General features: G+C 42.8%; 1 protein-coding gene across 1 annotated transcript in view; it reads left to right on the top strand.

Moving 5' to 3' along the window:
* Window positions 1-25,894, top strand: part of LOC128697927 (uncharacterized) — an 86,147-nt gene that overhangs the window by 28,809 nt on the left and 31,444 nt on the right. The window contains exon 3 of the mRNA XM_070080803.1: window positions 16,275-16,335. Within this exon, the coding sequence (XP_069936904.1) occupies window positions 16,275-16,335 (61 nt within the window). The remainder of the gene's footprint in view (window positions 1-16,274; window positions 16,336-25,894) is intronic.

Here is a 25,894-nt window from a genome sequence, read left to right as displayed (position 1 = left end):
CTGAGTGAGGTGTGAGTGACGCATGGTGACCTGAGTGAGGTGTGAGTGACGCATGGTGACCTGAGTGAGGTGTGAGTGACGCATGGTGACCTGAGTGAGGTGTGAGTGACGCATGGTGACCTGAGTGAGGTGTGAGTGACGCATGGTGACCTGAGTGAGGTGTGAGTGAGCCATGGTGACCTGAGTGAGGTGTGAGTGACGCATGGTGACCTGAGTGAGGTGTGAGTGACACATGGTGACCCGAGTGAGGTGTAAGTGATGCATGGTGACCTGAGTGAGGTGTGAGTGACATGGTGACCTGAGTGAGGTGTGAGTGACGCATGGTGACCTGAGTGAGGTGTGAGTGACGCATGGTGACCTGAGTGAGGTGTGAGTGACGCATGGTGACCTGAGTGAGGTGTGAGTGACGCATGGTGACCTGAGTGAGGTGTGAGTGACGCATGGTGACCTGAGTGAGGTGTGAGTGACGCATGGTGACCTGAGTGAGGTGTGAGTGACGCATGGTGACCTGAGTGAGGTGTGAGTGACGCATGGTGACCTGAGTGAGGTGTGAGTGACGCATGGTGACCTGAGTGAGGTGTGAGTGACGCATGGTGACCTGAGTGAGGTGTGAGTGAGTGACGCATGGTGACCTGAGTGTGAGTGACGCATGGTGACCTGAGTGAGGTGTGAGTGACGCATGGTGACCTGAGTGAGGTGTGAGTGACGCATGGTGACCTGAGTGAGGTGTGAGTGACGCATGGTGACCTGAGTGAGGTGTGAGTGACGCATGGTGACCTGAGTGAGGTGTGAGTGACGCATGGTGACCTGAGTGAGGTGTGAGTGACGCATGGTGACCTGAGTGAGGTGTGAGTGACGCATGGTGACCTGAGTGAGGTGTGAGTGACGCATGGTGACCTGAGTGAGGTGTGAGTGACGCATGGTGACCTGAGTGAGGTGTGAGTGACGCATGGTGACCTGAGTGAGGTGTGAGTGACGCATGGTGACCTGAGTGAGGTGTGAGTGACGCATGGTGACCTGAGTGAGGTGTGAGTGACGCATGGTGACCTGAGTGAGGTGTGAGTGACGCATGGTGACCTGAGTGAGGTGTGAGTGACGCATGGTGACCTGAGTGAGGTGTGAGTGACGCATGGTGACCTGAGTGAGGTGTGAGTGACGCATGGTGACCTGAGTGAGGTGTGAGTGACGCATGGTGACCTGAGTGAGGTGTGAGTGACGCATGGTGACCTGAGTGAGGTGTGAGTGACGCATGGTGACCTGAGTGAGGTGTGAGTGACGCATGGTGACCTGAGTGAGGTGTGAGTGACGCATGGTGACCTGAGTGAGGTGTGAGTGACGCATGGTGACCTGAGTGAGGTGAGTGACGCATGGTGACCTGAGTGAGGTGTGAGTGACGCATGGTGACCTGAGCGAAGTGTGAGTGACGCATGGTGACCAGAGTGAGGTGTGAGTGACGCATGGTGACCTGAGTGAGGTGTGAGTGACGCATGGTGACCTGAGTGAGGTGTGAGTGACGCATGGTGACCTGAGTGAGGTGTGAGTGACGCATGGTGACCTGAGTGAGGTGTGAGTGACGCATGGTGACCTGAGTGAGGTGTGAGTGATGCATGGTGACCTGAGTGAGGTGTGAGTGACGCATGGTGACCTGAGTGAGGTGTGAGTGACGCATGGTGACCTGAGTGAGGTGTGAGTGACGCATGGTGACCTGAGTGAGGTGTGTGTGACGCATGGTGACCTGAGTGAGGTGTGTGTGACGCATGGTGACCTGAGTGAGGTGTGAGTGACGCATGGTGACCTGAGTGAGGTGTGAGTGACGCATGGTGACCTGAGTGAGGTGTGTGTGACGCATGGTGACCTGAGTGAGGTGTGTGTGACGCATGGTGACCTGAGTGAGGTGTGTGTGACGCATGTTGACCTGAGTGAGGTGTGTGTGACGCATGGTGACCTGAGTGAGGTGTGTGTGACGCATGTTGACCTGAGTGAGGTGTGTGTGACGCATGGTGACCTGAGTGAGGTGTGTGTGACGCATGGTGACCTGAGTGAGGTGTGTGTGACGCATGGTGACCTGAGTGAGGTGTGAGTGACGCATGGTGACCTGAAGTGAGGTGTGAGTGACGCATGTTGACCTGAGTGAGGTGTGAGTGACGCATGGTGACCTGAGTGAGGTGTGAGTGACGCATGGTGACCTGAGTGAGGTGTGAGTGACGCATGGTGACCTGAGTGAGGTGGGAGTGACGCATGGCGATCTGAGTGAGGTGTGAGTGTCGCATGGTGACCTGAGTGAGGTGTGAGTGACGCATGGTGACCTGAGTGAGTGAGGTGTGAGTGACGCATGGTGACCTGAGTGAGGTGTGAGTGACGCATGGTGACCTGAGTGAGGTGTGAGTGACGCATGGTGACCTGAGTGAGGTGTGAGTGACGCATGGTGACCTGAGTGAGGTGTGAGTGACGCATGGTGACCTGAGTGAGGTGTGAGTCACGCATGGTGACCTGAGTGAGGTGTGAGTCACGCATGGTGACCTGAGTGAGGTGTGAGTCACGCATGGTGACCTGAGTGAGGTGTGAGTCACGCATGGTGACCTGAGTGAGGTGTGAGTCACGCATGGTGACCTGAGTGAGGTGTGAATGACGCATGGTGACCTGAGTGAGGTGACCTGAGTGAGAGTGACGCATGGTGACCTGAGTGACGCATGGTGACCTGAGTGAGGTGTGAGTGACGCATGGTGACCTGAGTGAGGTGTGAGTGACGCATGGTGACCTGAGTGAGGTGTGAGTGACGCATGGTGACCTGAGTGAGGTGTGAGTGACGCATGGTGACCTGAGTGAGGTGTGAGTGACGCATGGTGACCTGAGTGAGGTGTGAGTGACGCATGGTGACCTGAGTGAGGTGTGAGTGACACATGGTGACCTGAGTGAGGTGTGAGTGACGCATGGTGACCTGAGTGAGGTGTGAATGACGCATGGTGACCTGAGTGAGGTGTGAGTGTCTCATGGTGACCTGAATGAGGTGTAAGTGCCGCATGGTGATCTGAGTAAGGTGTGAGTGCCGCATGGTGACCTGAGTGAGGAGTGAGTGCCGCATGGTGACCTGAGTGAGGTGTGAGTGTTGCATGGTGAACTGAGTGAGGTGTGAGTGACGCATGGTGACCTGAGTGAGGTGTGAGTGACGCATGGTGACCTGAGTGAGGTGTGAGTGTCGCATGGTGACCTGAGTGAGGTGTGAGTGACGCATGGTGACCTGAGTGAGGTGTGAGTGACGCATGGTGACCTGAGTGAGGTGTGAGTGACGCATGGTGACCTGAGTGAGGTGTGAGTGACGCATGGTGACCTGAGTGAGGTGTGAGTGACGCATGGTGACCTGAGTGAGGTGTGAGTGATGCATGGTGACCTGAGTGAGGTGTGAGTGACGCATGGTGACCTGAGTGAGGTGTGAGTGACGCATGGTGACCTGAGTGAGTGTGAGTGACTGGTGACCTGAGAGGTGTGAGTGACGCATGGTGACCTGAGTGAGGTGTGAGTGACGCATGGTGACCTGAGTGAGGTGTGAGTGACGCATGGTGACCTGAGTGAGGTGTGAGTGACGCATGGTGACCTGAGTGAGGTGTGAGTGACGCATGGTGACCTGAGTGAGGTGTGAGTGACGCATGGTGACCTGAGTGAGGTGTGTGTGACGCATGTGACGCATGGTGACCTGAGTGAGGTGTGTGTGACGCATGGTGACCTGAGTGAGGTGTTAGTGACGCATGGTGCCCTGAGTGAGGTGTTAGTGACGCATGGTGACCTGAGTGAGGTGTGTGGACGCATGGTGACCTGAGTGAGGTGTTAGTGACGCATGGTGACCTGAGTGAGGTGTGTGTGACGCATGTTGACCTGAGTGAGGTGTGTGTGACGCATGGTGACCTGAGTGAGGTGTGAGTGTTGCATGGTGACCTGAGTGAGGTGTGAGTGACGCATGGTGATCTGAGTGAGGTGTGTGTGACGCATGGTGACCTGAGTGAGGTGAGTGTGATGCATGGTGACCTGACTGAGGTGGGAGTGACGCATGGTGACCTGAGTGAGGTGGGAGTGATGCATGCTGACCTGAGTGAGGTGTGAGTGACGCATGGTGACCTGAGTGAGGTGTGAGTGATGCATGGTGACCTGAGTGAGGTGTGAGTGACGCATGGTGACCTGAGTGAGGTGTGAGTGACGCATGGTGACCTGAGTGAGGTGTGAGTGACGCATGGTGACCTGAGTGAGGTGTGAGTGACGCATGGTGACCTGAGTGAGGTGTGAGTGACGCATGGTGACCTGAGTGAGGTGTGAGTGACGCATGGTGACCTGAGTGAGGTGTGAGTGACGCATGGTGACCTGAGTGAGGTGTGAGTGACGCATGGTGACCTGAGTGAGGTGTGAGTGACGCATGGTGACCTGAGTGAGGTGTGAGTGACGCATGGTGACCTGAGTGAGGTGTGAGTGACGCATGGTGACCTGAGTGAGGTGTGAGTGACGCATGGTGACCTGAGTGAGTGTGAGTGACCATGGTGACCTGAGTGAGGTGTGAGTGACGCATGGTGACCTGAGTGAGGTGTGAGTGACGCATGGTGACCTGAGTGAGGTGTGAGTGACGCATGGTGACCTGAGTGAGGTGTGAGTGACGCATGGTGACCTGAGTGAGGTGTGAGTGACGCATGGTGACCTGAGTGAGGTGTGAGTGACGCATGGTGACCTGAGTGAGGTGTGAGTGACGCATGGTGACCTGAGTGAGGTGTGAGTGACGCATGGTGACCTGAGTGAGGTGTGAGTGACGCATGGTGACCTGAGTGAGGTGTGAGTGACGCATGGTGACCTGAGTGAGGTGTGAGTGACGCATGGTGACCTGAGTGAGGTGTGAGTGACGCATGGTGACCTGAGTGAGGTGTGAGTGACGCATGGTGACCTGAGTGAGGTGTGAGTGACGCATGGTGACCTGAGTGAGGTGTGAGTGACGCATGGTGACCTGAGTGAGGTGTGAGTGACGCATGGTGACCTGAGTGAGGTGTGAGTGACGCATGGTGACCTGAGTGAGGTGTGAGTGACGCATGGTGACCTGAGTGAGGTGTGAGTGACGCATGGTGACCTGAGTGAGGTGTGAGTGACGCGTGGTGACCTGCGCATGGTGAGGTGTGAGTGACGCATGGTGACCTGAGTGAGGTGTGAGTGACGCATGGTGACCTGAGTGAGGTGTGAGTGACGCATGGTGACCTGAGTGAGGTGTGAGTGACGCATGGTGACCTGAGTGAGGTGTGAGTGACGCATGGTGACCTGAGTGAGGTGTGAGTGACGCATGGTGACCTGAGTGAGGTGTGAGTGACGCATGGTGACCTGAGTGAGGTGTGAGTGATGCGTGGTGACCTGAAGAATGAGGTGTGAGTGACGCATGGTGACCTGAGTGAGCTGTTATTGACGCATGGTGACCTGAGTGAGCTGTGAGTGACGCATAGTGACCTGAAGAGTGAGGTGTGTGACGCATGGTGACCTGAGTGAGCTGTGAGTGACGCATGGTGACGTGAAGAGTGAGGTGTGTGACGCATGGTGACCTGAGTGAGCTGTGAGTGACGCATGGTGACCTGAGTGAGGTGTGAGTGATGCATGGTGACCTGAGTGAGGTGTGAGTGATGCATGGTGACCTGAGTGAGGTGTGAGTGACGCATGGTGACCTGAGTGAGGTGTGAGTGACGCATGGTGACCTGAGTGAGGTGTGAGTGACGCATGGTGACCTGAGTGAGGTGTGAGTGACGCATGGTGACCTGAGTGAGGTGTGAGTGACGCATGGTGACCTGAGTGAGGTGTGAGTGACGCATGGTGTCCTGAGTGAGGTGTGAGTGATGCATGGTGACCTGAGTGAGGTGTGAGTGACGCATGGTGACCTGAGTGAGGTGTGAGTGACATGGTGACCTGAGTGCCGCGTGCGTGACGCAGGGTGACCTGAGTGAGGTGTGAGTGACGCATGGTGACCTGAGTGAGGTGTGAGTGACGCATGGTGACCTGAGTGAGGTGTGAGTGACGCATGGTGACCTGAGTGAGGTGTGAGTGACGCATGGTGACCTGAGTGAGGTGTGAGTGACGCATGGTGACCTGAGTGAGGTGTGAGTGACGCATGGTGACCTGAGTGAGGTGTGAGTGACGCATGAGTGAGGTGTGAGTGACGCATGGTGACCTGAGTGAGCTGGTGTGTGACGCATGTGACCTGAGTGAGCTGTGAGTGACGCATAGTGACCTGAAGAGTGAGGTGTGTGACGCATGGTGACCTGAGTGAGCTGTGACCGACGCATGGTGACCTGAGTGAGGTGTGAGTGACGCATGGTGACCTGAGTGAGGTGTGAGTGACGAATGGTGACCTGAGTGAGGTGTGAGTGACGCATGGTGACCTGAGTGAGGTGTGAGTGACGCATGGTGACCTGAGTGAGGTGTGAGTGACGCATGGTGACCTGAGTGAGGTGTGAGTGACGCATGGTGACCTGAGTGAGGTGTGAGTGACGCATGGTGACCTGAGTGAGGTGTGAGTGACGCATGGTGACCTGAGTGAGGTGTGAGTGACGCATGGTGACCTGAGTGAGGTGTGAGTGACGCATGGTGACCTGAGTGAGGTGTGAGTGACGCATGGTGACCTGAGTGAGGTGTGAGTGACGCATGGTGACCTGAGTGAGGTGTGAGTGACGCATGGTGACCTGAGTGAGGTGTGAGTGACGCATGGTGACCTGAGTGAGGTGTGAGTGACGCATGGTGACCTGAGTGAGGTGTGAGTGACGCATGGTGACCTGAGTGAGGTGTGAGTGACGCATGGTGACCTGAGTGAGGTGTGAGTGACGCATGGTGACCTGAGTGAGGTGTGAGTGACGCATGGTGACCTGAGTGAGGTGTGAGTGACGCATGGTGACCTGAGTGAGTGTGTGAGTGACGCATGGTGACCTGAGTGAGGTGTGAGTGACGCATGGTGACCTGAGTGAGGTGTGAGTGACGCATGGTGACCTGAGTGAGGTGTGAGTGACGCATGGTGACCTGAGTGAGGTGTGAGTGACCTGAGTGAGGTGTGAGTGACGCATGGTGACCTGAGTGAGGTGTGAGTGACGCATGGTGACCTGAGTGAGGTGTGAGTGACGCATGGTGACCTGAGTGAGGTGTGAGTGACGCATGGTGACCTGAGTGAGGTGTGAGTGACGCATGGTGACCTGAGTGAGGTGTGAGTGACGCATGGTGACCTGAGTGAGGTGTGAGTGACGCATGGTGACCTGAGTGAGGTGTGAGTGACGCATGGTGACCTGAGTGAGGTGTGAGTGACGCATGGTGACCTGAGTGAGGTGTGAGTGACGCATGGTGACCTGAGTGAGGTGTGAGTGACGCATGGTGACCTGAGTGAGGTGTGAGTGACGCATGGTGACCTGAGTGAGGTGTGAGTGACGCATGGTGACCTGAGTGAGGTGTGAGTGACGCATGGTGACCTGAGTGAGGTGTGAGTGACGCATGGTGACCTGAGTGAGGTGTGTGTGACGCATGGTGACCTGAGTGAGGTGTGAGTGATGCATGGTGACCTGAGTGAGGTGTGACCGCATGGTGACCTGTGAGTGATGCATGGTGACCTGAGTGAGGTGTGAGTGACGCATGGTGACCTGAGTGAGGTGTGAGTGACGCATGGTGACCTGAGTGAGGTGTGAGTGACGCATGGTGACCTGAGTGAGAGTGATGCATGGTGTGAGTGACGCATGGTGACCTGAGTGAGGTGTGAGTGACGCATGGTGACCTGAGTGAGGTGTGAGTGACGCATGGTGACCTGAGTGAGGTGTGAGTGACGCATGGTGACCTGAGTGAGGTGTGAGTGACGCATCGTGACCTGAGTGAGGTGTGAGTGACGCATGGTGACCCGAGTGTGGTGTGAGTGTCGCGTGGTGACCTGAGTGAGGTGTGAGTGACGCATGGTGACCTGAGTGAGGTGTGAGTGACGCATGGTGACCTGAGTGAGGTGTGAGTGACGCATGGTGACCTGAGTGAGGTGTGAGTGACGCATGGTGACCTGAGGTGTGAGTGACGCATGGTGACCTGAGTGAGGTGTGAGTGACGCATGGTGACCTGAGTGAGGTGTGAGTGACGCATGGTGACCTGAGTGATGTGTGAGTGACGCATGGTGACCTGAAGTGAGGTGTGAGTGATGCATGGTGACCTGAAGTGAGGTGTGAGTGACATGGTGACCTGAGTGAGGTGTGAGTGACGCATGGTGACCTGAGTGACGTGTGGTGACCTGGTGAGAGTGAGGTGTGAGTGACGCATGGTGACCTGAGTGAGGTGTGAGTGACGCATGGTGACCTGAGTGAGGTGTGAGTGACGCATGGTGACCTGAGTGAGGTGTGAGTGACGGTGACCTGATGAGTGACCATGGTGACCTGAGTGAGGTGTGAGTGACGCATGGTGACCTGAGTGAGGTGTGAGTGACGCATGGTGACCTGACCTGAGTGAGGTGTGAGTGACGCATGGTGAGGTGTGAGTGACGCATGGTGACCTGAGTGAGGTGTGAGTGACGCATGGTGACCTGAGTGAGGTGTGTGTGACGCATGGTGACCTGAGTGAGGTGTGAGTGTAGCATGGAGACCTGAGTGAGGTGTGAGTGACGCATGGTGACCTGAGTGAGGTGTGAGTGTAGCATGGTGACCTGAGTGAGGCGTGTGTGACACATGGTGACCTGAGTGAGGTGTGTGTGATGCATGGTGACCTGAGTGAGGTGTGTGTGACGCATGGTGACCTGAATGAGGTATGAGTGACGCATGGTGACCTGAGTGAGGTGTGAGTGACGCATGGTGACCTGAGTGAGGTGTGATTGATGCATGGTGACCTGAGTGAGGTGTGAGTGTCGCATGGTGACCTGAGTGAGGTGTGAGTGTCGCATTGTGACCTGAGTGAGGTGTGAGTGTCGCATGGTGACCTGAGTGAGGTGTGAGTGTTGCATGGTGACCTGAGTGAGGAATGAGTGCCGCATGGTGACCTGAGTGAGGTGTGAGTGCCGCATGGTGATCTGAGTAAGGTGTGAGTGCCGCATGGTGATCTGAGTAAGGTGTGAGTGCCGCATGGTGACCTGAGTGAGGAGTGAGTGCCGCATGGTGACCTGAGTGAGGTGTGAGTGTCGCATGGTGACCTGAGTGAGGTGTGAGTGACGCATGGTGACCTGAGTGAGGTGTGAGTGACGCATGGTGACCTGATGAGGTGTGAGTGACCTGAGAGTGAGGTGAGGTGTGAGTGACGCATGGTGACCTGAGTGAGGTGTGAGTGACGCATGGTGACCTGAGTGAGGTGTGAGTGACGCATGGTGACCTGACCTGAGTGAGGTGTTAGTGACGCATGGTGACCTGAGTGAGGTGTGAGTGACGCATGGTGACCTGAGTGAGGTGTGAGTGACGCATGGTGACCTGAATGTACACTGTGTAAAAGGTAGTGGTAATATGAACACTGTGTAAAAGGTAGTGGTAATATGAACACTGTGTAAAAGGTAGTGGTAACATGAACACTGTGTAAAAGGTAGTGGTAACATGAACACTGTGTAAAAGGTAGTGGTAACATGTACACTGTGTAAAAGGTAGTGGTAACATGAACACTGTGTAAAAGGTAGTGGTAACATGAACACTGTGTAAAAGGTAGTGGTAACATGAACACTGTGTAAAAGGTAGTGGTAACATGAACACTGTGTAAAAGGTAGTGGTAACATGAACACTGTGTAAAAGGTAGTGGTAACATGAACACTGTGTAAAAGGTAGTGGTAACATGAACACTGTGTAAAAGGTAGTGGTAACATGAACACTGTGTAAAAGGTAGTGGTAACATGAACACTGTGTAAAACGTAGTTGTAACATGAACACTGAATAAAAGGTAGTGGTAACATGAACACTGTGTAAAAGGTAGTGGTAACATGAACACTGTGTAAAAGGTAGTGGTAACATGAACACTGTGTAAAAGGTAGTGGTAACATGAACACTGTGTAAAAGGTAGTGATAACATAAACACTGTGTAAAAGGTAGTGGTAACATGAACACTGTGTAAAAGGTAGTGGTAACATGAACACTGTGTAAAAGGTAGTGATAACATAAACACTGTGTAAAAGGTAGTGGTAACATGAACACTGTGCAGGAATAGCGAAGTCATCAGTGAAGAAATTATAAAGAGGGATGTAATATGGCTTTATTCAAATTTACAAACAAAATAATCCAGTTTGACCAATCATTAGCTCCATACATTCAGTTTCCTAATTATCTCAATGGCTAATAGATTATTTGAGCCCAATTAAAGCGAAAAATAATAGAGATCTAATGGTAAATTAAGAATCTTGAGTTGCTTAAATAATTTCAATAGTTTTTATGTTACTTCCTTTTTTACAAAAGCTCCAGTTGATGATTTATTAAATTTCTTCCCTTAAGAACTTGTTGAATACTATTTACCATTGCCAGTTCCTATTTTCATTGAACTTATGTATTGCTGATGAAAAAAAATTGTGTTTAATGACGAGTTTTACACTCAGAAGTTTGGTATGGCAATGGGAAATCCCCTCTCACCTGTTCTTAGTAATTTATAAATGGAATTTTTTGAAACAAGATTGCTTAACACAATCTTTCCTAATAGAGCTAAGTGGAATAGATATGTTGATGATATTTTGTGTCTTATGCCTAATAAATATAGATATAATTAATTTCCTTGTCAAATTAAATAGTTCAGCTCATTCTATAATTTATATTGTTGAGTTCGAAGAAAATAACTTATTGCCTTTCCTAGATGTTTTAATTATTAAGAGTAACAATGATTTTAAATTTTAAATTTACAGAAAACCAACAAATAACTGTTCTTATGTACACTATTGTTCTCCACATCAAGATAAAGTTAAACTGTTTTCTCATCAATGTTTTTGAGAGTTTTACGTATTTGTAGTCCAGAGTTCGTAGATGAAGAAATCTCAAAAATTTATGAAATAGCTAATGATCTATAATACCCAAAAAACTTTACTGATAAATCCTTTAAAATTGCCAGGAAGACTTTTTATTTTTTAAAAAGGGACAACCAACCTTATTGAACTAAAAATATGTAGGTTCTCCCTTACCGTGAAAACTTTGTTGATATGCCATCTCTTCTTAAGACTTTTAATATCAAAGTTATGCTTAAAAATCTTGATACAGTAAAAAAAAAAATTGATTAAAAATTCCCCCCAAAATGCTCAAGGGTGTTTCTATAAGATTCCGTGTAAAATATGTGATATGTAAAGTATGTTGAGCAGCAAGGTGACAGTTGCAGTAAAGATCCAGAAGATTAAGCAAAACTCTGACAACACGAGGAGTCGTTTAACAATCTGGAAAGGAAGTTTTTCCAGTCTTTCCTAATGCAGTTAATATAAAAGATTTCACTCCAATAATTAATTATTTAACCTAATAATAATGCAAATTGAATACCTATATACATAATGACAATTTACAAAACTGAGCAATATTCATCACTAAAGACAGTGGAGAAATTAAGTACATCCCTTTGTCACATTAATAGTGGTAATAATCGTAATAAAACAAACTATAGTTAAAATGTCAAACAAAGATGATGTAAGAATGTATGGAAACATCGTTTATAATATTGATAATAGAAAGTTAAAAGTGAGGAACGCATTTAACTGTTTATCTTACGCGCCAGGGAATGCTGATGTAAAAATATAGAAAGTAATATTCAGCCATTTAATACAATGAAAAAAAGTAATATTTTTACCTGTTGAAACTCTTCTTTCTTCTGCCTAAAATTATAACAGAAGAAGTTATTTAAAACTCTGTGGCAACAATGATGCATTTAATTACAAAGGTCAAGAGAGACCTGAGCTTGCTACCATCTGCAGCTCATAAGACTGCCATCCCCACGAGCCCCTTTGAGGCGGGGTAGATGGCAGAACAGAGGCCTAGCTTCTCTCTACGAGCCCCGTGAGGGCGGGGAATGTGGCTAGGCCTGGGGACACTTGGTCCCAAAGATGAGGAGGTACTTGTACCTCCTCCCATGGGAGACTTAAGTCTCGAGACACTCCCCAGATAGGGAGCCAAGGCCGGGTCACCACTACTTGGAAAAGACCCGGGCCGGGAGAACACCGGCGAATAAAAAAAAAAAAAATTACCTTCTGAATTATATTTTTGTACAGATGCTTTATGCTGGTCAACAAGACACAAGTGTTGTGGTATGTGATGTATACCAAGATTTTTATTATATTTTTTTATTATCACACTGGCCGATTCCCACCAAGGCAGGGTGGCCCGAAAAAGAAAAACTTTCACCATCATTCACTCCATCACTGTCTTGCCAGAAGGGTGCTTTACACTACAGTTTTTAAACTGCAACATTAACACCCCTCCTTCAGAGTGCAGGCACTGTACTTCCCATCTCCAGGACTCAAGTCCGGCCTGCCGGTTTCCCTGAACCCCTTCATAAATGTTACTTTGCTCACACTCCAACAGCACGTCAAGTATTAAAAACCATTTGTCTCCATTCACTCCTATCAAACACGCTCACGCATGCCTGCTGGAAGTCCAAGCCCATTCACTTAAGTCATAACAAAGTTCAAAAAGGCATAATTGTCGATAAAATGAGACCTGGGCACAATATTATGAAATGAGTGAATCTGATGATATGTACACAGAGCAAGAACAACATTATCAAGTTACATTAAAAAAAATCCGAAGGGAAGGAAAGATTGATTAAAACTTTTAATATTCATCTTCCGTGAAGACCAATATTCATCTTCCACACAGTAGCTGGAAAATCAATCAAACTCTCATTTCCAGCCAGTAAGAAGCTGATACAAATTTGCTGATGTATAGGATATATGTTGCAATAAGCACCATATATAGGATATATGTTGCAATAAGCACCATATATAGGATATATGTTGCAATAAGCACCATATATAGGATATATGTTGCAATAAGCACCATATATAGGATATATGTTGCAATAAGCACCATATATAGGATATATGTTGCAATAAGCACCATATATAGGATATATGTTGCAATAAGCACCATATATAGGATATATGTTGCAATAAGCACCATATATAGGATATATGTTGCAATAAGCACCATATATAGGATATATGTTGCAATAAGCACCATATATAGGATATATGTTGCAATAAGCACCATATATAGGATATATGTTGCAATAAGCACCATATATAGGATATATGTTGCAATAAGCACCATATATAGGATATATGTTACAATAAGCACCATATATAGGATATATGTTACAATAAGCACCATATATAGGATATATGTTGCAATAAGCACCATATATAGGATATATGTTACAATAAGCACCATATATAGGATATATGTTGCAATAAGCACCATATATAGGATATATGTTGCAATAAGCACCATAACTTGAGCTTGAGCTATGATTTAAAATATTTTTTGGTGGAAGAGGAGGCATGGTGCCCATGCAGTCACCACCATGATGCATGGCAGGCTACCATCTTCAGACGGAGCCTCGAAAATTCTCAAGATGTTAAAGATCACTATCAAAGATATGATAGATAACTCAACGATAAGGGAACTCTTGTTTCCAATAGATGACATGTTCTCACGCCTTGGATCTGCCTAGTCTAATATTTCATCAATTTTACTCGAGTTTGCAGATTAAACTGCTGGTACATTTTGAACTCGTATCAACCTCAAGCTGAACATTAAAATGGTATAAAATACCGACAGATTGTTAGGTAAGACACATATGCAACAGTTAGGTATCTTTATTTCGAAACGTTTCGCCTACACAGTAGGCTTCTTCAGTCGAGTACAGAAAAGTTGATAGAAGCAGAAGATACTTGAAGACGATGTAATCAGTCCATCGTCTTCAAGTATCTTCTGCTTCTATCAACTTTTCTGTACTCGACTGAAGAAGCCTACTGTGTAGGCGAAACGTTTCGAAATAAAGATACCTAACTGTTGCATATGTGTCTTACCTAACAACCTCAAGCTGTTATCCTGCATAAATAGGTCAGATAATAATATACATCAAAGTAATACATTAAACTCAAGTAACAATGATGACTCAATCTGCCTTTAAATTCTGCAAAACTAACTTTATATGAGAATTAAAATAATTACACCGTTACTCATATTTAAGATGGTAGTAAATTGGAATTAATATTTGGGTAATGTATTAATGTTGGTGCAACTAATGTGACATCTTATTGTGGCGATGTTTCGCTCTCCAGGAGCTTTATCAAGCCATTACAAACAATACATGGACACAGAGGGTATATATAGGCAAAGAGTGAGGTGTAATACTAGTGGTAGTAGTAGTAATAATATTAGTTATAGTAGTAATACAATGTGGTAGAACAATCAACTTGCACATCAATAAAAGTTTAGAAAAGCTATTACTTGGGAAGCATAAAAATATGTTAGATAAATATTTCTGTTGGTGGTTGGATCTGAGAAGATCTGTTTCATTGTTCCTCCTCTGTTATGTTCTTGTGTAGTATTAACAACAGAGACTATGTGATAACAGGATTTATTGTTTAGAGGAGGATTTTTGCTAATACTTTATATACCCTCTGTGTCCATGTATTGTTTGTAACGGCTTAACAAAGCTCTTGGAGAGCGAAACGTTGCCACAATAAAATGTCACATTAGTTGCACTTGTGTCCTTATACCTAAAATATTTTGGTAAGTATATATGTCTAAGATAAACCAATTTTAAGTTTGAGGTAAGTTACCTGACCATTTAAGTTCCTGAGCAGTAAGTAAAATCTACTACCGAAAATTCCATTAAACTCTTAACTAAGCATTACCATCACATTATTTTAAATAGTTCAGATAAAAAAGCAGCTAAAAATTATGTTGTTTTTGAGCGCATTAATTTAATAGCCATTTTTTGTCTGGCTCAGAGACTATATCCAGCACACTATTTATTCTCTTTAAAAAAATAAGATAAAGAACTGAACGATAACCCAAAAAAAAAACTCTGCCACCAACCTCTTAACACCAAGGAAACTAATTATTAATTCTTCATCATGTACTTAACATCAGGTACGTTGGTATTTTCCTTTACGTTCTTGATTAACACCTTGAATGCTGTTCATCCCGCATCATGTACTTAACATCAGATATGTTGTCATTCTCCTTCACATTCTTTATAGTCAGGAATGTTGTTCATTCCTCATGTACACAGCACAGGTATGCAGGTCATTAGTAATGTTCACAACTTGAGTCTAGTTCATTCCTCAACATGTTCATAATACCAGTCATGTTCATCTCTCATCAAGTACGCAGCATCAGACATCAAATATGTTGGTCATATTCTATTGTGTACTAAACATCGGACACGTAGCCAATATTTATCTCTTTGTCAGGATTAACTTATGTGATGTGTATTTATCACGTTATCAAGATTAACTTATGTGATGTGTATTTATCACGTTATTAAGATTAACTTATGTGATGTGTATTTATCACGTTATTAAGATTAACTTATGTGATGTGTATTTATCACGTTATTAAGATTAACTTATGTGATGTGTATTTATCACGTTATTAAGATTAACTTATGTGATGTGTATTTATCACGTTATCAAGATTAACTTATGTGATGTGTATTTATCACGTTATCAAGATTAACTTATGTGATGTGTATTTATCACGTTATCAAGATTAACTTATGTGATGTGTATTTATCAAGTTATCAAGATTAACTTATGTGATGTGTATTTATCATGTTATCAAGATTAACTTATGTGATGTGTATTTATCACGTTATTAAGATTAACTTATGTGATGTGTATTTATCAAGTTATTAAGATTAACTTATGTGATGTGTATTTATCACGTTATCAAGATCAGCTTATGTGATTTGTATTTATCATGTTATCAAGATTAACTTATGTGATGTGTATTTATCACGTTATCAAGATTAACTTATGTGATGTGTATTTATCACGTTATCAAGATCAGCTTATGTGATTTGTATTTATCATGTTATCAAGATTAACTTATGTGATGTGTATTTATCACGTTATTAAGATTAACTTATGTGATGTGTATTTATCACGTTATCAAGATTAACTAATGTGATGTATATTAATCACGTTATCAAGATTAACTAATGTGATGTATATTAATCACGTTATCAAGATTAACTAATGTGATGTATATTAATCACGTTATCAAGATTAACTTATGTAATGTATATTTATTTACGTTAACACTTTTTCTTATGTATTTATAGGTAGGATAAAGTGGTTATTGTCTTTGCAGTGTGTTGGGGAACTTGAGTGACTCTGAACTCGTGAACTTGGCAACATTCCAGACAGCAAAGGTAACATGTAGAATTGAGAGTGACTCAGCTAGTTAGTCAAGGAACCTCAACACAAATATATTTACGACAACGTAAAATATACACATATCTGTTATGTTAATAAGAAACAAGTAAGTAAGTAAGTAAGTAAGTAAGTAAGTAAATTTATTCAGGTATACACAAATACAGTTACATAGAATTATCATATATAGCAGCATATGTGTAGCGAACCTGGGATAACCCAAAAAAGTCAGACAGAGTGACTTATTTCCATTCCATAACTCAAAGAAAACTTTCTACCATAGGCAGATGTTGACAATTTAGAATGAATTATAATAATTTGAATTATGAGATTATAAAAACAATGACTTCAGAAATAATGACTTCGGTCCGACTTGGTCAAGTCGGACCGAAACGTCGTGGTAAGCTCCTCTCTTCTGTGTGCGGGTTACTTGTGTATCGTTCCAGTCACGGTATTGTGCCTTTTTTGCTATTAGGTATAATATAACATAGGTAGTAGGTTGGTAGACAGCAACCGCCCAGGGAGGTACTACCGTCCTGCCAAGTGAGTGTAAAACGAAAGCCTGTAATTGTTTTACATGATGGTAGGATTGCTGGTGTCCTTTTTTCTGTCTCATGAACATGCAAGATTTCAGGTACGTCTTGCTACTTCTACTTACACTTAGGTCACACTACACATACATGTACAAGCATATATATACACACCCCTCTGGGTTTTCTTCTATTTTCTTTCTAGTTCTTGTTCTTGTTTATTTCCTCTTATCTCCATGGGGAAGTGGAACAGAATTCTTCCTCCGTAAGCCATGCGTGTTGTAAGAGGCGACTAAAATGCCGGGAGCAAGGGGCTAGTAACCCCTTCTCCTGTATATATTACTAAATGTAAAAGGAGAGACTTTTGTTTTTTCTTTTGGGCCACCCCGCCTCGGTGGGATACGGCCGGTGTGTTGAAAGAAAGAGTGTATAATATATCAGGGTGTATAATAAACCAAGGTATATAATATACCAGGGTGTATAATATACCAGGGTGTACAATATACCAGGGTGTATAATAAATCAGGGTGTATAATATTCCAGGGTGTATAATATACCAGGTTGTATATTATACCAGGGTGTATAATATACCAGGGTGTATAATATACCAGAGTGTATAATACACGAGGGTGTATAATATACCAGGGTGAATAATATACCAGGGTGCATAATACACCAGGGTGTATAATATACCAGGGTGTATAACATACCAGGGTGTATAATATACCAGGGAGTATAATATACCAGGGTGTATAATAAACCAGGGTGAATAATATACCAGGGTGTACAATATAGCAGGGTGTATAATATACCAGGGTGTATAATATATCAGGGAGTATAATAAACCAGTGTGTATAATATACCAGGGTGTACAATATACCAGGGAGTATAATATACCAGGGTATAAAATATACCAGGGTGTAATATATACCAGGGTGTATATTGTAACAAAGTGTATAATATACCAGGGTGTATAATATACCAGCATATATAATATACCAGGGTGTATAATAATACCAGGGTGTATAATATACTAAGGTGTATAATATACCACGGTGTATAATATGCCAGAGTGTATAACATAAGAGCGTGTACAATGAACCATGGTGTATAATATACCAGGGTGTATAATATACCAGGGTGTATATTATACCAGGGTGTATAATATACCAGGGTGTATAATATACCAGGGTGTATAATATACCAGGGTGTGCAATATACCAAGGTGTACAATATACCAGGGTGTATAATATACAATGGTATATAATATACCAGGGTTTAAAATATACCAAGGTATATAATATATTAGGGCGTATAATATACCAGGTTGTATAATATACCAGGGTGTATAATAAACCAGGGTGTATAATATACCAGGGAGTATAACATACCAGGGTGTATAATATACCAGGGGGTATAATATATCAGGGTATATAATATAGCAGGGTGTAAAATATACCAGGGTGTACAATATACCAGGGTGTATAATATAGCAGGGAGTATAATATACCAGGGTGTACAATATACCAGGGTGTATAAAATACCAGGGTGTATAATATACCAGGGTGAATATTATTCCAGCGTGCATAATATACCAGGGTGTATAATACACCAGGGTGTATAATATACCAGGGTGTATAATAAACCAGGGTGTATAATATACCAGGGTGTACAATATACTAGGGTGTATAATATACCAGGGAGTATAATATACCAGGGTGTATAATATTCCAGGGTGTATAATATGCCAGGGTGTATAATATACCAGGGTGTACAATATATCAGGGTGTATAATATACCAGGGTGTATTAAGTACCAGGGTGTATAATATATCAGGGTGTATAATATACCAGGGTGTATAATAAACCAGGGTGTATAATATACCAGGGTGTATAATATACCAGTGTGTATAATATACCAGGGTATATAATATACCAGGGTGTACAATATGCCAGGGTGTATAATATACCAGGGTATATAATATACCAGGGTGTATGATATACCAGGGTGTATAATATACCAGGGTGTATTATATACCAGGGGGTATAATATACCAGGGTGTATAATATACCAGGGTGTATAATATACCAGGGTGTATAATATACCAGGGTGTATAATATACCAGGGGGTATAATATACCAGGGTGTATAATATACCAGGGTGTATAATATACCAGGGTGTATAATATACCAGGGGGTATAATATACCAGGGGGTATAATATACCAGGGTGTATAATATACCCGGGTGTATAATATACCAGGGGGTATAATATACCAGGGTGTATAATATACCAGGGAGAATAATATACCAGGGTGTATAATATACCAGGGTGTATAATATACCAGGGTGTATAATATACCAGGGGGTATAATATACCAGGGTGTATAATATACCAGGGTGTATAATATACCAGGGTGTATAATATACCAGGGGGTATAATATACCAGGGTGTATAATATACCAGGGTGTATAATATACCAGGGTGTATAATATACCAGGGTGTATAATATACCAGGGGGTATAATATACCAGGGGGTATAATATACCAGGGTGTATAATATACCAGGGGGTATAATATACCAGGGTGTATAATATACCAGGGGGTATAATATACCAGGGGGTATAATATACCAGGGTGTATAATATACCAGGGGGTATAATATACCAGGGTGTATAATATACCAGGGTGTATAATATACCAGGGTGTATAATATACCAGGGTGTATAATATACCAGGGTGTATAATATACCAGGGTGTATAATATACCAGGGGGTATAATATACCAGGGGGTATAATATACCAGGGTGTATAATATACCAGGGGGTACAATATACCAGGGTGTATAATATACCAGGGGGTATAATATACCAGGGTGTATAATATACCAGGGTGTATAATATACCAGGGTGTATAATATACCAGGGTGTATAATATACCAGGGTGTATAATATACCAGGGGGTATAATATACCAGGGTGTATAATATACCAGGGTGTATAATATACCAGGGTGTATAATATACCAGTGTGTATAATATACCAGGGTATATAATATACCAGGGTGTACAATATGCCAGGGTGTATAATATAACAGGGTATATAATATACCAGGGTGTATGATATACCAGGGTGTATAATATACCAGGGTGTATTATATACCAGGGGGTATAATATACCAGGGTGTATAATATACCAGGGTGTATAATATACCAGGGTGTATAATATACCAGGGTGTTTAATATACCAGGGGGTATAATATACCAGGGTGTATAATATACCAGGGTGTATAATATACCAGGGTGTATAATATACCAGGGGGTATAATATACCAGGGGGTATAATATACCAGGGTGTATAATATACCCGGGTGTATAATATACCAGGGGGTATAATATACCAGGGTGTATAATATACCAGGGGGAATAATATACCAGGGTGTATAATATACCAGGGTGTATAATATACCAGGGTGTATAATATACCAGGGGGTATAATATACCAGGGTGTATAATATACCAGGGTGTATAATATACCAGGGTGTATAATATACCAGGGGGTATAATATACCAGGGTGTATAATATACCAGGGTGTATAATATACCAGGGTGTATAATATACCAGGGTGTATAATATACCAGGGGGTATAATATACCAGGGGGTATAATATACCAGGGTGTATAATATACCAGGGGGTATAATATACCAGGGTGTATAATATACCAGGGGGTATAATATACCAGGGGGTATAATATACCAGGGTGTATAATATACCAGGGGGTATAATATACCAGGGTGTATAATATACCAGGGTGTATAATATACCAGGGTGTATAATATACCAGGGTGTATAATATACCAGGGTGTATAATATACCAGGGTGTATAATATACCAGGGGGTATAATATACCAGGGGGTATAATATACCAGGGTGTATAATATACCAGGGGGTACAATATACCAGGGTGTATAATATACCAGGGGGTATAATATACCAGGGTGTATAGTATACCAGGGTGTATAATATACCCGGGTGTATAATATACCAGGGGGTATAATATACCAGGGTGTATAATATACCAGGGGGAATAATATACCAGGGTGTATAATATACCAGTGTGTATAATATACCAGGGTATATAATATACCAGGGTGTACAATATGCCAGGGTGTATAATATACCAGGGTATATAATATACCAGGGTGTATGATATACCAGGGTGTATAATATACCAGGGTGTATTATATACCAGGGGGTATAATATACCAGGGTGTATAATATACCAGGGTGTATAATATACCAGGGTGTATAATATACCAGGGTGTATAATATACCAGGGGGTATAATATACCAGGGTGTATAATATACCAGGGTGTATAATATACCAGGGTGTATAATATACCAGGGGGTATAATATACCAGGGGGTATAATATACCAGGGTGTATAATATACCCGGGTGTATAATATACCAGGGGGTATAATATACCAGGGTGTATAATATACCAGGGGGAATAATATACCAGGGTGTATAATATACCAGGGTGTATAATATACCAGGGTGTATAATATACCAGGGGGTATAATATACCAGGGTGTATAATATACCAGGGTGTATAATATACCAGGGTGTATAATATACCAGGGGGTATAATATACCAGGGTGTATAATATACCAGGGTGTATAATATACCAGGGTGTATAATATACCAGGGTGTATAATATACCAGGGGGTATAATATACCAGGGGGTATAATATACCAGGGTGTATAATATACCAGGGGGTATAATATACCAGGGTGTATAATATACCAGGGTGTATAATATACCAGGGTGTATAATATACCAGGGTGTATAATATACCAGGGTGTATAATATACCAGGGTGTATAATATACCAGGGTGTATAATATACCAGGGTGTATAATATACCAGGGTGTATAATATACCAGGGTGTATAATATACCAGGGGGTATAATATACCAGGGTGTATAATATACCAGGGTGTATAATATACCAGGGTGTATAATATACCAGGGGGTATAATATACCAGGGGGTATAATATACCAGGGTGTATAATATACCAGGGGGAATAATATACCAGGGTGTATAATATACCAGGGTGTATAATATACCAGGGTGTATAATATACCAGGGGGTATAATATACCAGGGTGTATAATATACCAGGGTGTATAATATACCAGGGTGTATAATATACCAGGGTGTATAATATACCAGGGGGTATAATATACCAGGGTGTATAATATACCAGGGTGTATAATATACCAGGGTGTATAATATACCAGGGGGTATAATATACCAGGGGGTATAATATACCAGGGTGTATAATATACCAGGGGGAATAATATACCAGGGTGTATAATATACCAGGGTGTATAATATACCAGGGTGTATAATATACCAGGGGGTATAATATACCAGGGTGTATAATATACCAGGGTGTATAATATACCAGGGTGTATAATATACCAGGGTGTATAATATACCAGGGTGTATAATATACCAGGGTGTATAATATACCAGGGTGTATAATATACCAGGGTGTATAATATACCAGGGTGTATAATATACCAGGGGGTATAATATACCAGGGTGTATAATATACCAGGGTGTATAATATACCAGGGTGTATAATATACCAGGGGGTATAATATACCAGGGGGTATAATATACCAGGGTGTATAATATACCAGGGGGAATAATATACCAGGGTGTATAATATACCAGGGTGTATAATATACCAGGGTGTATAATATACCAGGGGGTATAATATACCAGGGTGTATAATATACCAGGGTGTATAATATACCAGGGTGTATAATATACCAGGGTGTATAATATACCAGGGGGTATAATATACCAGGGTGTATAATATACCAGGGTGTATAATATACCAGGGTGTATAATATACCAGGGGGTATAATATACCAGGGGGTATAATATACCAGGGTGTATAATATACCAGGGGGAATAATATACCAGGGTGTATAATATACCAGGGTGTATAATATACCAGGGTGTATAATATACCAGGGGGTATAATATACCAGGGTGTATAATATACCAGGGTGTATAATATACCAGGGTGTATAATATACCAGGGGGTATAATATACCAGGGTGTATAATATACCAGGGTGTATAATATACCAGGGTGTATAATATACCAGGGTGTATAATATACCAGGGGGTATAATATACCAGGGGGTATAATATACCAGGGTGTATAATATACCAGGGGGTATAATATACCAGGGTGTATAATATACCAGGGGGTATAATATACCAGGGGGTATAATATACCAGGGTGTATAATATACCAGGGGGTATAATATACCAGGGTGTATAATATACCAGGGTGTATAATATACCAGGGTGTATAATATACCAGGGTGTATAATATACCAGGGTGTATAATATACCAGGGTGTATAATATACCAGGGGGTATAATATACCAGGGGGTATAATATACCAGGGGGTATAATATACCAGGGGGTACAATATACAAGGGTGTATAATATACCAGGGGGTATAATATACCAGGGTGTATAATATACCAGGGTGTATAATATACCAGGGTGTATAATATACCAGGGTGTATAATATACCAGGGGGTATAATATACCAGGGTGTATAATATACCAGGGTGTATAATATACCAGGGTGTATAATATACCAGGGTGTATAATTTTCCAGGGTGTATAATATACCAGAGTGTATAATATACCAGGGGGTATAATATACCAGGGGGTATAATATACCAGGGGGGTTTAATATACCAGGGTGTATAATATACCAGGGTGTATAATATACCGGGGTGTATAATATACCAGGGGGTATAATATACCAGGGTGTATAATATACCAGGGTGTATAATATACCAGGGTGTATAATATACCAGGGTGTATAATATACCAGGGTGTATAATATACCAGGGTGTATAATATACCAGGGTGTATAATATACCAGGGTGTATAATATACCAGGGTGTATAATATACCAGGGTGTATAATATACCAGGGGGTATAATATACCAGGGTGTATAATATACCAGGGTGTATAATATACTCTGGTATATTGTAATATCAAGTTTCTGCACATTCGCTTAACATCTCCCAAAATCTCTCTCTCGCCTCTACACTCCTCTCTTCTTCAGGTGCACACGCACATATTACGACCCACTTTCTGCATCCGACCCTTATTTTAATCCACTTAATCCTTGAATTTATACATTTATATTCCCTCTTTACATTCCATAACTGATCCTTCAACATTATTGCTACTCCTTCCTTAGTTCTAACTCTCTCAGATACTCCTTACTTTATCCCATTTATTTCTCCCAACTGAAACTCACCTACCCCCTTCAGTTTTGTTTCGCTTAGACCAGGACATCCAACTTCTTTTCATTTATAACATCACCCACACTACATTCACGCATATCAGGCATCCCAGTTTTGTAAAGTTTATCTTCTCTTTTTTATTATTTTCTACAGGAGAAGGGATAACTAGCCCATTGTTCCCGGTATTTTAGTCGCCTCATACGACACGCATGGCTTACAGAGGAGAATAGGGGATAGAGTAAATAAAGAAGAACAAGAACTATTAAGAAAAAGAAGAAAAACCTAGATGCATATATTATGTATATATTGTAACAGAGTGTATAATATACCAGGGTGTATAATATACTAGCATGTATAATATACCAGGGTGTATAATAATACCAGGGTGTATAATATACTAAGGTGTATAATATACCACGGTGTATAATATGCCAGAGTGTATAACATAAGAGCGTGTACAATGAACCATGGTGTATAATATACCAGGGTGTATAATATACCAGGGTGTATATTATACCACGGTGTATAATATACCAGGGTGTATAATATACCAGGGTGTATAATATACCAGGGTGTGCAATATACCAAGGTGTACAATATACCAGGGTGTATAATATACCAGGGTATATAATATACCAGGGTTTAAAATATACCAAGGTGTATAATATATTAGGGCGTATAATATACCAGGTTGTATAATATACCAGGGTGTATAATAAACCAGGGTGTATAATATACCAGGTAGTATAACATACCAGGGTGTATAATATACCAGGGGGTATAATATATCAGGGTATATAATATAGCAGGGTGTAAAATATACCAGGGTGTACAATATACCAGGGTGTATAATATAGCAGGGAGTATAATATACCAGGGTGTACAATATACCAGGGTGTATAAAATACCAGGGTGTATAATATACCAGGGTGAATATTATTCCAGCGTGTATAATATACCAGGGTGTATAATACACCAGGGTGTATAATATACCAGGGTGTATAATAAACCAGGGTGTATAATATACCAGGGTGTACAATATACTAGGGTGTATAATATACCAGGGAGTATAATATACCAGGGTGTATAATATTCCAGGGTGTATAATATGCCAGGGTGTATAATATACCAGGGTGTACAATATATCAGGGTGTATAATATACCAGGGTGTATTAAGTACCAGGGTGTATAATATATCAGGGTGTATAATATACCAGGGTGTATAATAAACCAGGGTGTATAATATACGAGGGTGTATAATATACCAGGGTGTATAATATACCAGGGTATATAATATACCAGGGTGTACAATATACCAGGGTGTATAATATACCAGGGTATATAATATACCAGGGTGTATGATATACCAGGGTGTATAATATACCAAGGTGTATAATATACCAGGGGGTATAATATACCAGGGTGTATAATATACCAGGGTGTAAAATATACCAGGGTGTATAATATACCAGGGTGTATAATATACCAGGGGGTATAATATACCAGGGTGTATAATATACCATGGTGTATAATATACCAGGGGGTATAATATACCAGGGGGTATAATATACCAGGGGATATAATATACCAGGGTGTATAATATACCAGGGTGTATAATATACCAGGGGGTATAATATACCAGGGTGTATAATATACCAGGGGGTATAAT

This window comes from Cherax quadricarinatus, unplaced genomic scaffold, assembly GCF_038502225.1.
Source record: "Cherax quadricarinatus isolate ZL_2023a unplaced genomic scaffold, ASM3850222v1 Contig1005, whole genome shotgun sequence".
NCBI lineage: Eukaryota > Metazoa > Arthropoda > Malacostraca > Decapoda > Parastacidae > Cherax > Cherax quadricarinatus.
This window is presented reverse-complemented; position numbering and strand designations above follow the sequence as displayed.